The 12,717-nt window shown below is 39.3% G+C and overlaps 1 protein-coding gene across 4 annotated transcripts; it reads right to left on the bottom strand.

Moving 5' to 3' along the window:
* Positions 1-2,660: 2,660 nt before the first annotated feature.
* Snx3 (sorting nexin 3) lies at positions 2,661-11,527 on the bottom strand. 4 transcript variants are annotated; one of them, XM_022830664.2, is made up of 5 exons: positions 11,377-11,527; positions 9,869-10,428; positions 5,459-5,554; positions 4,897-5,029; positions 2,661-4,645 (listed from the first exon to the last, which is right to left on the bottom strand). In XM_022830664.2, the coding sequence occupies exons 2-5, from the start codon at positions 10,040-10,042 to the stop codon at positions 4,548-4,550; spliced, it is 501 nt and encodes a 166-aa protein (XP_022686399.1). In that variant the 5' UTR covers positions 10,043-10,428; positions 11,377-11,527; the 3' UTR covers positions 2,661-4,547. The 4 variants fall into 4 exon arrangements, with proteins under 4 accessions (XP_022686399.1, XP_022686396.1, XP_022686398.1 ...); XM_022830661.2 differs by lacking the exon at positions 11,377-11,527 and adding an exon at positions 11,021-11,269 and having other exon boundaries at positions 9,869-10,878; XM_022830663.2 differs by lacking the exon at positions 11,377-11,527 and adding an exon at positions 11,021-11,269.
* Between the last annotated feature and the right edge of the window lie 1,190 nt (positions 11,528-12,717).

Below are 12,717 nucleotides of genomic sequence, written 5' to 3'. Positions count from 1 at the left end.
GCGGCGCTAAAATTTTAAAAGTTTCTCGAAGCTACCCGAAAGAAAATTGATTTGTAGGTTTGTATGGGTAAACATCAATACGGAAATAGTAGATATCCATGGACAATGTCGCAAAAGAAAGTGGAGGATGTCATTTGGAAGTTTAACGAGGTCAAAACTTAACGTAAATTTGATACTATAAAGATAATAACAATTATTATTACTATTAGATATATCAATGAAGCTATGCGACGTATGAGTAGGTACATCCAGAATAGCTGGCGCTTTGCGGCAAACGATGACGGGCTGCGCTGCCCGCATCTACTGGGCAATCAGGGATGACATAGGGTGAACAGCGGAAAACGTGCATAAATAGGAGAAATCGAATATCAAACGTTTAACGCAACAGATAGCGCAAACGGAAGATATTGCGGTCGTATAGATTGACGTGGCGTGCGACCGGAAATATCGAAAAAATAGGCAGAATAATGATCGTCGATGCAACCCACTCTTATAAATCTGCAAATAACTAAGTAAAAAAAAGCCAACATAAAGATTTAATTTAATGTAAACAGGTCTTTTTTATTAATCCACCCATTTTTGCGAGTTTACTCTATTTCAAGGACAATACTGTTGCATTACGCAGCGCCAGGTAATTAAATCTGAGCCCGAATCGCGTTACTATATGTTAGAACTGAAATAAAAGCTAAAAGCTTTCACGCTACCGAATTCTAGTGATGCACGCAATATTGATTTTTTTTCGATCATATGGCGCCTTCTGACACCCAGTACCTTCTGGAAAATTTGAGAACATAAATGTTGTAGCATACGCACATGTTTCCAGAAAAAAATGCGCAATGAAAAGCTTCCAAGAAATGCGCGTACAAGAATTGGCACCTGTGAAATCAATAAAACTTTATGAATACTAATAGCACGAATTAGCTGTTAGGAAGTCAGCTAGCGATGCACGCGCTTTTAAAATGCTTCAACAAGGATGCCGTCTATAGACTTATGTCCTTCGGGTTTACCCTTTTTCATCAAGGAGCTGAAACCCTCAAACGGTGGAATTTGGGAATTTTTGTGGGGTACAAGTAAAAACAAAATCATTATGCAATACAGTCCATTATTCAGTTTAAAGAGAATTATCCAAGCACAAGCTTCCATACGATGGCAATTTCCCCTTAACATAATAAAATTACAAAGCTCACAAAAAAGCAATTTTCGAGAGCAATGATGAGCAAAAATATGAACAGCACTCTCAATAGTTATAGCAATAATTAAAACAATAAAAAGCATTTTAAAATGTATATAAAATATGTCGTTGATAAGCGTTTTTAGTTTCGTGGCAAAACAGCTAAATTTCAAACAAATCTTTATTGGAGAACGACGAAACAGTTACAAGAACGATTAAGTATATTTCTCTACTGGCAATAAAAAATATATAGCTAAATAGTGTTTAATGTATTGTTACATTCTTTTACATTTCTAGATTAGGGTGATGAAACAAACCTTCAGAAATTACAGCTGAGTATATCTTTGAGCGATAGTTAGGCACTGACTCGATTTGTTATTTTACAAGATTAACTATGAAATACTTTAAGAGCTTCGACTCACTATTCTAATCGTTATACATTGCACAACAACAAAAAAGAGAAGATACGCGAACCAGTACAGCAAAGACGCCTAAGTAGACACGCACTTTCGCATAGAATCTTTCCGCGTTGATCATATTCGACACAATAACCTATGATGAAGAAATCCGGATATTTGCGTTTCGAACTCGTATCGATCCTCTACTAGCGCAAAAAGGACAGAGGTGGACATAAGTATGGACATAAGATTTAATTCTTTTATTATTCTGATGTTTCGCGGTTGTAGCTGTTGTCATTTTCTATCGATCTATAGTTCTTACGGCTCTAAGACGCCATGCCGTCTTCCCAAGGCCGGCTTACTTATTCTTCCTCGTGTTAACCCAAAAAATACTGAACTAACGTGTTGTGTTCATTGTTACATTTTCCTATCCGTGACGACGTTTACTGATGTTGTCATTTTTAGTTAGCAACTGGTCGTTTATGTAATCACGTTATAATGGCAGAAAAATAAAATAAAAAAAATAATGATACTATATGGTGAAATAATGATTTGAGTAAATCATCTCTTATAGTAGCTGAGTGGCTTTTGCCTGGTGGTTACGGCAGTTGACATTAGTTCAATGACCGAGAGTATCTCGCCATCTGGCATCGAAGTGTCCACAGCAATCCAACCTCTGTTAACTTCCCTTGTTCTCGAATTAGCTTCTCCACCGAAGCTATTATTTAGCTTTCGCTTAAAATGTGAATATTTAATGCAATATTACGTTCGTTGCTTGATCCCTTATTATGGTTTCGTTTATTTAAGAGTTCTTGCTAATATAAATGAAATGGCGACAACAGGGTAGATATAGGTCGACCATGACGACATGCCCACTTCTTAAAACAGTTTAATATCGATAATAACTGTAGAACTGGAATATATCTCATCTTCGGTATTAATAATAATATCTGTAAGGTTCTGGTGGATCGGCGGCTTTTCTGAGCACCTTTGATTCTGCAATAAATAGGCTTAAATATCGCGATTCTAAGGTCTACCTGTAATCGGAACAGTTTCGTTTCTTATCGAGCGATAACGAAGAGCTTGGTGTATTATGCTTTTTTCAATTAGTCTCACTTTATTAATTTACTATATATATCCACTGATATCAAGCGGTTGCAGTTTCTTATGTCCAATTATATCGCAATGATAGCCATGATGGCACCAGTTTTGTAAACTAATGTAAGTCGTATAATTAAAAGTTTGCAGTCAGAAATATACTTCACGCAGAGCTTTAAACTGTACAGTCTAAGACGTTACACACTACTGACAAAAGGCAGTTGTTTGCCTGCCATTGGAAAAGGCAGCCCGTGCTGTTCTCTCTTGATCTCATTGTGATTTGTTTTTACGGTGTGGAAACACCCGGGCCCGACATCTCGTGGTAATTTTTCCACAAATGGTTATATCGATATCTACTTAAGAAGGTTTGCAAGCAATATCCGTCCTCCCGTACTAATCTTACAGTCCATTGTCGTCCGTACCAAACAGAATTCAGCGACCTAAGTTGTAAACTTCAGGTGATGCAGTGTGTCACCAGACTTGCATTAAAGCTCTGCTTTTCTTCATTCTAAGATTTGCATATATATGTATATATAGGGATAGACATAACGAAAACTTGATGTTTAGAAAACCAATGGTTTTTTGGCATTGCCGTTTTTCTGCTAAGAATATGAGAGAGAGAGGAATTAGTAATGACGTGAACCGAGGAGATTTATAGATGTATGATCGAAAAAAGATAAAAATTTCAATCGCTGCAGCATCTCGTAAAGGACCTGACATTGTCTTATACTAAAGCAGCTGTCTTATAGCGTGCTTACCACCCTAAAAAATGAGTTGTACAACAAGTCGTTCTATATGTATTCCACTGGTTGTATTCCGCCGGAAGCTCCTTACATCACTTGGCTTGACGATAAGTGCAATCCCTACTGGGAGCTCGTTGGTACTCCACGATTAGGAGAAAAATCTTTCTTTATTATTTTCTCTTTTGTGTATCATTATGCCATGTTCCGTAAACTGTGTGTGATTGGGCTACGGACCGACCAGAAGATGTAACACTCGTTTTCCAGTGAGCTCTCGTCTTTTATATTGTGCTTTTTCAGACATAATCCTCATATACCGTTTTTGAAGTGGTTTTCTTCGTGGAACTCGTTCATGCTTGCCAAACTCCGTAAGGTATCTGTTTTAGCCCGTGCGGGCCCTTGTCGCAATATCTCAGTCATGTTCACTTTGGACAGTCTACATTTTTAGTTCACCTGACTATGAGTGGTGCCATAATGAAACTGCCATCACTACAATCTTGATAATAATAACCATCATCATCGTAATTATCATTACCAAAATAAAACTGAAATAAGACGCTATAAGACAATAAGACACAATACCACTTTCTGGAAGTTGAGCTTACCCCTTTCATTAACGTCAGGTTTATTTATGTGTCAGTTATAATTATTTTTGAAAGGCTATGAATTAAACTTCCTATGAAGAATAAAATATCGCTATTGTGAATGTAAAGTTTTTCCTGCTACAGCTGTTCTTTTATTTTATCTTTTTTATCATGGGTGACTCGTTTATTTCGGAATTGTGGTTGCCGAGACATAAACGATAGATCAAGGAACGACGATATGTGCCATAGAGGGTCTCTTTCGTCGCAAAGCGATGAACCTCTAAAAGAAATGAGAAATGTTTGATATTGCAATTAAACAGCACTTGTTAAGCAAATGACGCTGTATTCGCACGGATAGGAATAACAATTCATTACAATACCATGCATTATATATATATATATAGAAAATAGACCCCAGGCTTGCGTTTGTCTTCGTACATTCCGTAGTATTAGTCACTTCTTGCGAATTTCTCTGTTATATTCTGTTTTTCCCACTTAGTACTAATTCGTTTTTAGTTACTGTGTCTATGCGACGGGGTTGTGCAAAAAATCCTAATTATGTGTTTCGGATCTTTCCCGGGACGTAATTCCTATCGATTACTGGTTCCTGCAAGAACATATGGAGACATCGCTCATTCTGCGCCAATGGATGACCTGCAATGCGACGATAAACATGAAGGTATGACGGTGTTAAATAGCCTAGGTAAAATGTTTTCTTGTAGTTTGTTCTACTGATGCTGTTTCTATTTCTGCCTGATCTTTTCCTTGGCTAGAATATATAATAAACAGAGATACTTCAGATATCTTGAAATTTGATTGAAATCGTCGATTAACCGCAAAAAGGGCCAATTTTTGTCGATTGAGCATTCATGGTTTTTTTAGCATTTATCTTTAAATCAGCTTACCAGCGACCTTATTGATGAACGTTTCAAGGGACCGCCGCCGCTCTTCAATGAATTCGTCCTCAAAGAGGCCTTCATCCTGACGAAAGGGGAGCTGACGCTTCCACGCCTTGGAGGGTAGTGGTGGCACAACAATCTGCATGAATTTGAAACACCTCATTAGTAACTAGTTTATGACATCCGCCAAAAACGAACATACATTTGTCAGATTTCTTAGATGTTTTTAAAAACCGCGGTCTTAGACAAATAGCTCCTATTGCTTCAGAGTGGAACAAATATCGAGAAAATACAAATCGACGTTCCGATTTTGAATCGTTTTCATCGTCTCCTATTGTGTAACCAGAGAAAAAAATAGATAATTGGAAAAAAATACTTGTCATAAGGGTCTTATATATCGCTATGAATTTAATTGGGGTAACATTGATTTGTTAATTGTAAAAAAATAGCAAGGTGACGCAAATGACTACAGTGGTTTGTATGTATCCAGTAGGTATGTTACTTAAATGAAAACGCCGGAAGGCAAAGAAATTTAGGTCAAACGAACAAATGGTAAAATAATACAAACCTTGCTGTCCCGTTCAAGCTCTGATCTGAGCCATTCGAAATCACTGTATCGGCGACGAACGACAGATTCTTTTAGTTTAAATACTGGCAAGTTTGTCTGAAATTAGTACAAACAAAAATAACACAGGTGATAAAATCAGCAGTTTAACTGTCTAAAAATACTGTTAATTAAACTATAGCATTCTTATAACCGAGCTTGTTTTGTTGTCTAAGTAGTCTTGCTACACATTAGTGTTATATGTATCTAACAAAGACAATTAAATGAGATAATGAATATTGATAATGAGGAATTCATTTGGCATAGCCATTAATAATAGTCCCCAACATAAGAAACATGGGTGTGAAAAATATACACGGTACCAAGCTTCGAGGATTCTTATGGCCACGTAGCTTCAGTCTATATAGACAAACATGCGGAAAATTATTATCGAACGCTGTAAATAATAACGTATAGACTTACCGCCGTAAAAACCAAGCTTACGCTATGTCTACATTATAACATATTATGCATTGACAGTACACAACATTAAAACTTATATGGAGAATTCATGTAGATAGTTGATCTTAATTGTAGATTATTTTCATCAATAATGTACAAATCTGACCTGTACCTTTTAACATAGCATTAAAGCTACAGCATTAAATGTCCGTGTGTAGGTGCTCTCTACTTTGCAGGCGATTTGTTCACCACAAAAATGCAAGATTATCTTTGTTACCTTTTTTCAAGCGATTCGCTGAAAGAAGTTACCGCTTTGAATTTTATCTAATGCTTTTTACGCTACAGAAATGCACCTTTAATGAGGCGATCAATCTGTGCTGTCATAAGATATGGTAAATAAATGCGTTTCGCAATGTGTGAATTTTTATCACCGTCTATATGCACACAAGTCTCAATGGGAATGGGTCAGCCTTGTCATTTGCCATCAATACATCACTGTGCAATGGAATATTTTCTTCCTAGCTTTTTATATATTTCTAGGACTAAATAACAAAAAACTTCTGGCGAACGCATTCGGTAACAACCACTCACATGTTACATTCTAAATCATTTACATGTGTAAAATATTAGTTGCATGTTTAGCTAAACTACAAAAAGTGAGTACAAATATGTGATAAGTACCCTAAATGATAATTTTTGAAGTAAGAACCTCTAATCATGAATTTGGTAAATGTATGTCCCGTCGTACCTTGTGGAAAATAAAAAAGAATGTTCAGACAAATAGTTATCCTAACGTCGATTAAGCAATAGGCCACTTTACTCGTATTTAGTACGGTTCTGACAAAGCACATACACAAACCCAAATCAATATTTAAAAAAAGCTTATTCTCCACGACTTTAGCTGACCTCTGGTGGTAAGTCATAGGTGGAACGCCAGAATTGACAAAAATTTTTCCTCAAATAGCCACCGAATTAACCGACAGCCAACAACTTCGATTAACTTAGCGGTTCCGAACCAAACACGTCATAAATGTCACCTACATTAAGTCATTCCGTCTACTCTTTAGTCTTAGATCCGCGATTCATTGAAAAGCCCAATGACATTAGTGATACAAGATTCAGAAGCTTTAGGACTAATAGCAAAGTAGATCAGAATGTAAGTCAGGATTACAATTGGCACATTCTCGAGTGCTAGAATACGGCGAAGTCAAGTGCTTGTATTCAAACCTTTCTATAGGTCTCTTCGCCTAGAAAACATGCCGAACGCTTCCAACAACAACCTGTACTTCCCACCTATTACGTTCGACGTAAAAAGGCGGAAGCAGTGTAAGGGAAACTCTTATTGCCGTTATTCCCATAAGCGCTGGTCATGTTAATAGCAAAGAGAGCGTTACTTGCAGCATCAAAAGACATTGGCAACAGCAGCGATAGGTGTTATAACGGAGAAGCCTGTTGCTGCGCGAATCTATTCTACAGGCGGCAAAATTGCAGAGAACAAGCCTACCGCTAGGCTGATCGATTGACATTGCAAAATTGTTCCCGTTGTGCTATTGTCTTATTGATTACCCACCCACTCTATACACTCACAAGCAAGTATCAGCCAACAACGGTAGTGTTATATTAGTTGTGACAATGTTTGGCTTGGCGGGCGGAGCGGGAACAGCGGCAACAACAGCCTCAGTGGCGAGCTTCTACGTTTGGGGGGCGTCCTCCGCAAGAATTAACCGCTCTGGCGTCGGCCTTACAAACGCGTGTAGGCTGCAGACCAGCGTCGTCTCCTCGTGAGCTGCACCTTTACAATGTACACACTCTTATGTTGCTCTTGAGCTTTGAGCGAAATAGCTGTACGCTAAAGAAGGTCAACATAATCTGTTGACAACGAGCGCACCGGATGGCCGCGAAAAACACTGACTTTGGTGGACGTTGTCAGTCGAACCGCATCTAGTCAAGCTACCTTTGCAGTTTCATTTCAAATCAGCGGTATCATTTATTTATTTAACGCTCAAAAATGGTCGAGTTGCAGGAATTCATCACGGATATATATTACATGCAGTAAAAGGCAATGCTTCAAAGGACGGCGAACAAACAGGGGTAACGGGGGTACTACCGGTTGAGTCATTTGATTGTACACCAACTGTCAGGTTAATGCTAACCGCCACTACAGTAACTTAAACAATCGGAATGTCAAACGACTATGAAGGGCTTAAGGGTCTGCGGTTTAGTGGTCTTATGACCGATATGGGTCATCAGAGTGTAAAGGGTTACAGTAAACGTTTGTTGTGTAAGACATGAAAATTCCGAGCATGTTAGCTGAGTATCTGTTGAATGTGGAAATTGTGTTGGTAGTACGTATCATTTTGTTGACAATAAGAGGCGTTACAATAATTCGCTTTATCGATTAGTAAGTTGAGTAAATGCAATACGGAAACCTTGTCGGTTTTTGTGTATCTTGGTAACGAGAACGTCTGTTCGCTTGTCAGTAATTTTTGTCGCCTTGGGGAGAGACATTTGCAAACATGCTGCATATAGAGCAAAGTTTTTTTGTTTAATTATCATTAGAATAATCAATTGATAGTAACATATGCGAACGAAAATTAGATGATTGTATTGAAACTGTTAAGTTCAAGTAACGTTTTTACTTTAAATGCCTTAAGTTAACCCTTTTCTTTTGTTTGACTGAAAGTGATATGGTGCTTACTAGTGTAATTCTTAGGTGAGCAGATGAATCTATAGAGAGATCAATCGTTTTTACAAATCGTTGTAGTTTATGTCTAACACACCAAACCCTTGAAGGTCGTTTATAACATTTTCACTTGTAGATCCGTCGGCAATACAATATCACAAATAGTGTATGACTCACGGGTTTAAAAACGAACATCGGTGAACCATTGCAGTCGGGGAAACGACTTCATAAACAGCAACACGGCCTATTATTACAATGGATGAAAATAAACGTGCAGCATTGTTATTTATAATTGTACAGATATCATAATGTCATACTGAGACAATGACATTATATGTCTGTATTCTACAAATAATGGTATGGATAGGAGTTTTCCTTTTAGGAATATCTATCTGATTATCATTGATATTCGTGCTGTTATTACTGTTCACAACATAAATTAATTCCTACGAAAAAAATACCGAGTAACAACTATACTCATTTGTCGCCTTACAACTGCGTATCGTTTTTGCTCCCTTTGCCAAGAGTGTCGCTTAGTGAGCTTAAGTCATCTGCCAAATTGAGCAGACCAGCCATTTCCTGCAGCGTAAGCAAATTCTCCCGCGTATCCTCTGTTTCCTATTCTACAGATAACAGGTAAAGATTTATGAAAACTCCTACTCCTGTCGCTCTTCAGCCCGGTTGTGGAGCATCATCGCAAGTGAGTCCGATGAAAATCAATTTGAAGATACCGCCACCACAAAAACTGCAAAATTTGAATGTGTTGTACAATTTCATGAAACATTTTTAATTTCAGAACTCAAATGGTTATCCGTACATGTATTTACATATATATAATGTGTTAATAACACGTAGCTAGGTATAAAATTTTATGTTTTAAGGGAGTCATTGGAAAATACGAGTTTTCAGCACGTGCTGCTGCTCCTGCCATAGATATCAACCGGCTAAATCAACATCGACCACCAGTTCCTTCGTTAACTACTGAGCCTTCTGCTAATTTTCATAGAGCTTATCAACAACAGAAAACGTGAAGTAACATGAAAAAAGGAGGCAAAAGTAAGAGGAGTGAAGGTGAAACTACGTTAGCTAAATGTGAATGTTGCAATCTCCCATACATCTCCCTTTGTATATGGAAAACATAAGAAACTACGGCGTTCGTACATCTGTTGTTTTTGTTAATTTTTTGCAAATATAATGTATATAACTTCTGTATCACAACTGTTTAGAGCTGGTAGACGCGTGCGTTGTATCGAGTGAGAAGACCCCAACGAAGTTCATCGTACACAAACCTTCATGCGGACTTCGTAGTCGGTGTAGCGCTTTCGGGCGACCCCGTGCGTGATTGGATTGCTGACGTCAATCTCGAGGAAGTTGGCTGGGGCCGCATATGCATCGTCAAGCGTTTGCTTTTTCGAAACGAGCCGCTTCGTCGCCTCCGATGGGGGCGCAGCGTCTGAAGACATGGCTAGTTGATTACAATGCTTGTTGAGAAGCTGGTATTAAGGAGACACTCACGCACACACACTAGGGTACAGTGCACAAGTTGCTATAATCAAAAATGTGATAGAAACAGCAACCACTACCTCGGCGCAACGGTGATCGTATGTAGTAATTTCTCTATATTTGCGAAAGGTAGCCTCAACTTGCTGGTCGTTTAGGGACGACCATCAACTTCACTCGAAAGAGCGCCAGTATCTGGGTCCACTGTCTCAAGACACAAGACTTAAGATGGCTGGCCGTTGTGCCACGATTCGTTCCGTAAAAAAACGTACATTAGCAGTGCAATACTGCAGGAGAAGACTCGCCTTGTCCTCACCTGTCGTGGTCGTATCAGTTAGTAATAATCCGGCTGCAAAAGAAGAGCAACAGAAGGCGAATTTGCACCGAGACGAAATTTTAGATTGCTGTCAACGCGAACTGAGACGCACAGGCATTGGTGAACGCAGACACACGCACACACACTGGCAAACGACGTAACACAAAAACTACTTGGTACTGTTATACTGGAGTTAGTCGTTGACGCCAGTTGCTATTGCTAGTACAACCAGTAGCTCTCCCCGCTTTCTTACACACTCTTCGCGTGTCTATTTATCTGTATACTGTGGTAATAGTTGCACCGCCCATAAGCTGATCGAAGCTGCATACACGATGGGGCGAAGGGGGGAGGGGATGGAACGCAACGTGACGAATCACAAAACGACGACAACTTTTAACGGGGAGGAATAGCAGCAAAACGAACAAATCCGCTAGAGATCGACGGCACCGCTGAAAAAGAGAGACGGACAGATACGCAGACGGCCTGAAAGACACAACCCAAGTCCGGCAACTCTACATGAGCGTACGCACACACCCTCAATCGAGACCTGCCGCTGCTGCTACTACCACAAACCAACTGATATCTTTATCACACGCACCATATCGATAACAACACCAACACTGACCTCCAGCACTTGCAGCTAACAGCGCCAATGGGTGGATGAGGGAAAAGTCGGAGGCATAACAGTTCTAGTGCCACTACTGCCGGTACAGACAGCAGCTACCAACAAACGGGCGGACAAAGCACAGTCAGTTAAACGATGACAGCGAACGGAACACGCGTAACGAATAGCGGCAGCAGCAGTCCACCACCGCAAGCAGCACACTGACACAGACGACAACGATTATCGTCGTAACAACAGCAGCAGCAGCGACACAGTGACTCAGCCGCCTCAGCAGCAATAGCAGCAGGAAAGAGCAGAAACCGTCAACGTCATTCTGGTTAGTTGCACTGCTGCTACCGCTACTGGTCCGTTCTTACCTGTCGGCACGGCAGGAACAGGAACGCCGGTGGTGACGGCACGAGCAGCAGCCGTGGTAAAACGAATTGCTGCTGCTAGTGCCAACGATGGCTGGCTATTACCATAGGCAGCAAAGGGGAGCAAGCCAGAAGCACGGATGACAGCCTGCTCGGAACGTATCACTGTCAGTGTTCAGCGTGAGGATGATGAGAATACATTGTTGCATAGAAGCTTCGCCGCTGCGAACAAAACGAAAAAGTAGCAAGAGGCAAAAGATAGAAGCTTAGAAAAACGGATATAGAAAGCAGATGAATAGGAAGGGTTACGGCATTAATGGAAGGGATGATGAAGATTGTATTTCCCTGATGGTCGTAGTAGCGATCTGAAACAGATGGCGCGTGTCGCAGAGGAATCCGCGCATTTCAACTAGCAGTTAGGCGGCAAAAGGCATAAATAGCATTTTTTGAGCTCGATTTGTTTATTTGCTATTTATATTTCATATATTTAGGATGCATATAGCTATCTGGTTCATAGACAAGAAAGGAAACATGCAGATGGTCAAAAAATGATGTCGGACAGTCGCTGAATTATCTATGGGTCTACGCTTCAAAAATTATTTACAGTTATTTACTAGATATTTATGGCCTACTGTAATTAGATTGCATGTGGGATGCCAATAAGTCAACCTTCTACAATTTGTTTATGGCCAAGTAAAACGAGGGATAAACTGTTACTCTAAGATAATATAACCTTTAATTAGCATTCGGTAAGATGCTATATCTGAATAGTAATAAGCTAGCTTTGGCGAAAAGCAGGAAGCTAGTTGCCGTAGATCCTCAGTACGAAAATTGGGCCCTTATTTATGTCATTTTTATTTGAAGAATTTGTTTGCCGGAAAAAATGAAAAAAAAATCGGTACTTTTTATATATTTATCTGCGAGCTCGGTCGTGATGAATGATACAATGGCCTCTGCAGACCCATTACGTTGACTGAAAGCATATCTGAAACTTCTAGCAAAGCCTTGAACTTTTCTAATGTGAACACGTTTCATCAAAACCTGCCACCTACAGCGACATATTAGCTTCGACTTTGCGGCCTGCAAACTAGTCGGGTGCATATGAACTCGAACTAACTAATCTTGGGAAGTTCATCTTAGTCTACATCTTTTAGGTTTTTATGGCAGCGTGCTTTTATCGCAAACTGCATGATAATGAACTCCGCAATTGAAATTGATTACTAAAAAGCTTATATATATATATATATATATATAATAATAATAACAGATAAATAATTAGGATAACAGGCGATACTACTTTTAGATAGGAAACAACAAGAGGAATAGCGCTCAAAAGGTTGACAG

The sequence above is a fragment of the Varroa jacobsoni genome, unplaced genomic scaffold, assembly GCF_002532875.2.
Source record: "Varroa jacobsoni isolate VJ856 unplaced genomic scaffold, vjacob_1.0 scaffold_285, whole genome shotgun sequence".
Lineage (NCBI taxonomy): Eukaryota > Metazoa > Arthropoda > Arachnida > Mesostigmata > Varroidae > Varroa > Varroa jacobsoni.
Note: the sequence above shows the minus strand (reverse complement) of the source record. Positions and strands in the feature narration are given on the sequence as shown.

Excerpts from the sequence above, each read along its gene's own strand:
- Snx3 (XM_022830664.2), bottom strand. The coding sequence starts at position 10,042 with ATGTCTTCAGACGCTGCGCCCCCATCGGAGGCGACGAAGCGGCTCGTT. Across the intron at positions 5,555-9,868 it reads ACTACGAAGTCCGCATGAAG|ACAAACTTGCCAGTATTTAA; the intron begins GTTTGTGTACGA and ends TACTAATTTCAG. Across the intron at positions 5,030-5,458 it reads AGCTTGAACGGGACAGCAAG|ATTGTTGTGCCACCACTACC; the intron begins GTTTGTATTATT and ends AAATTCATGCAG.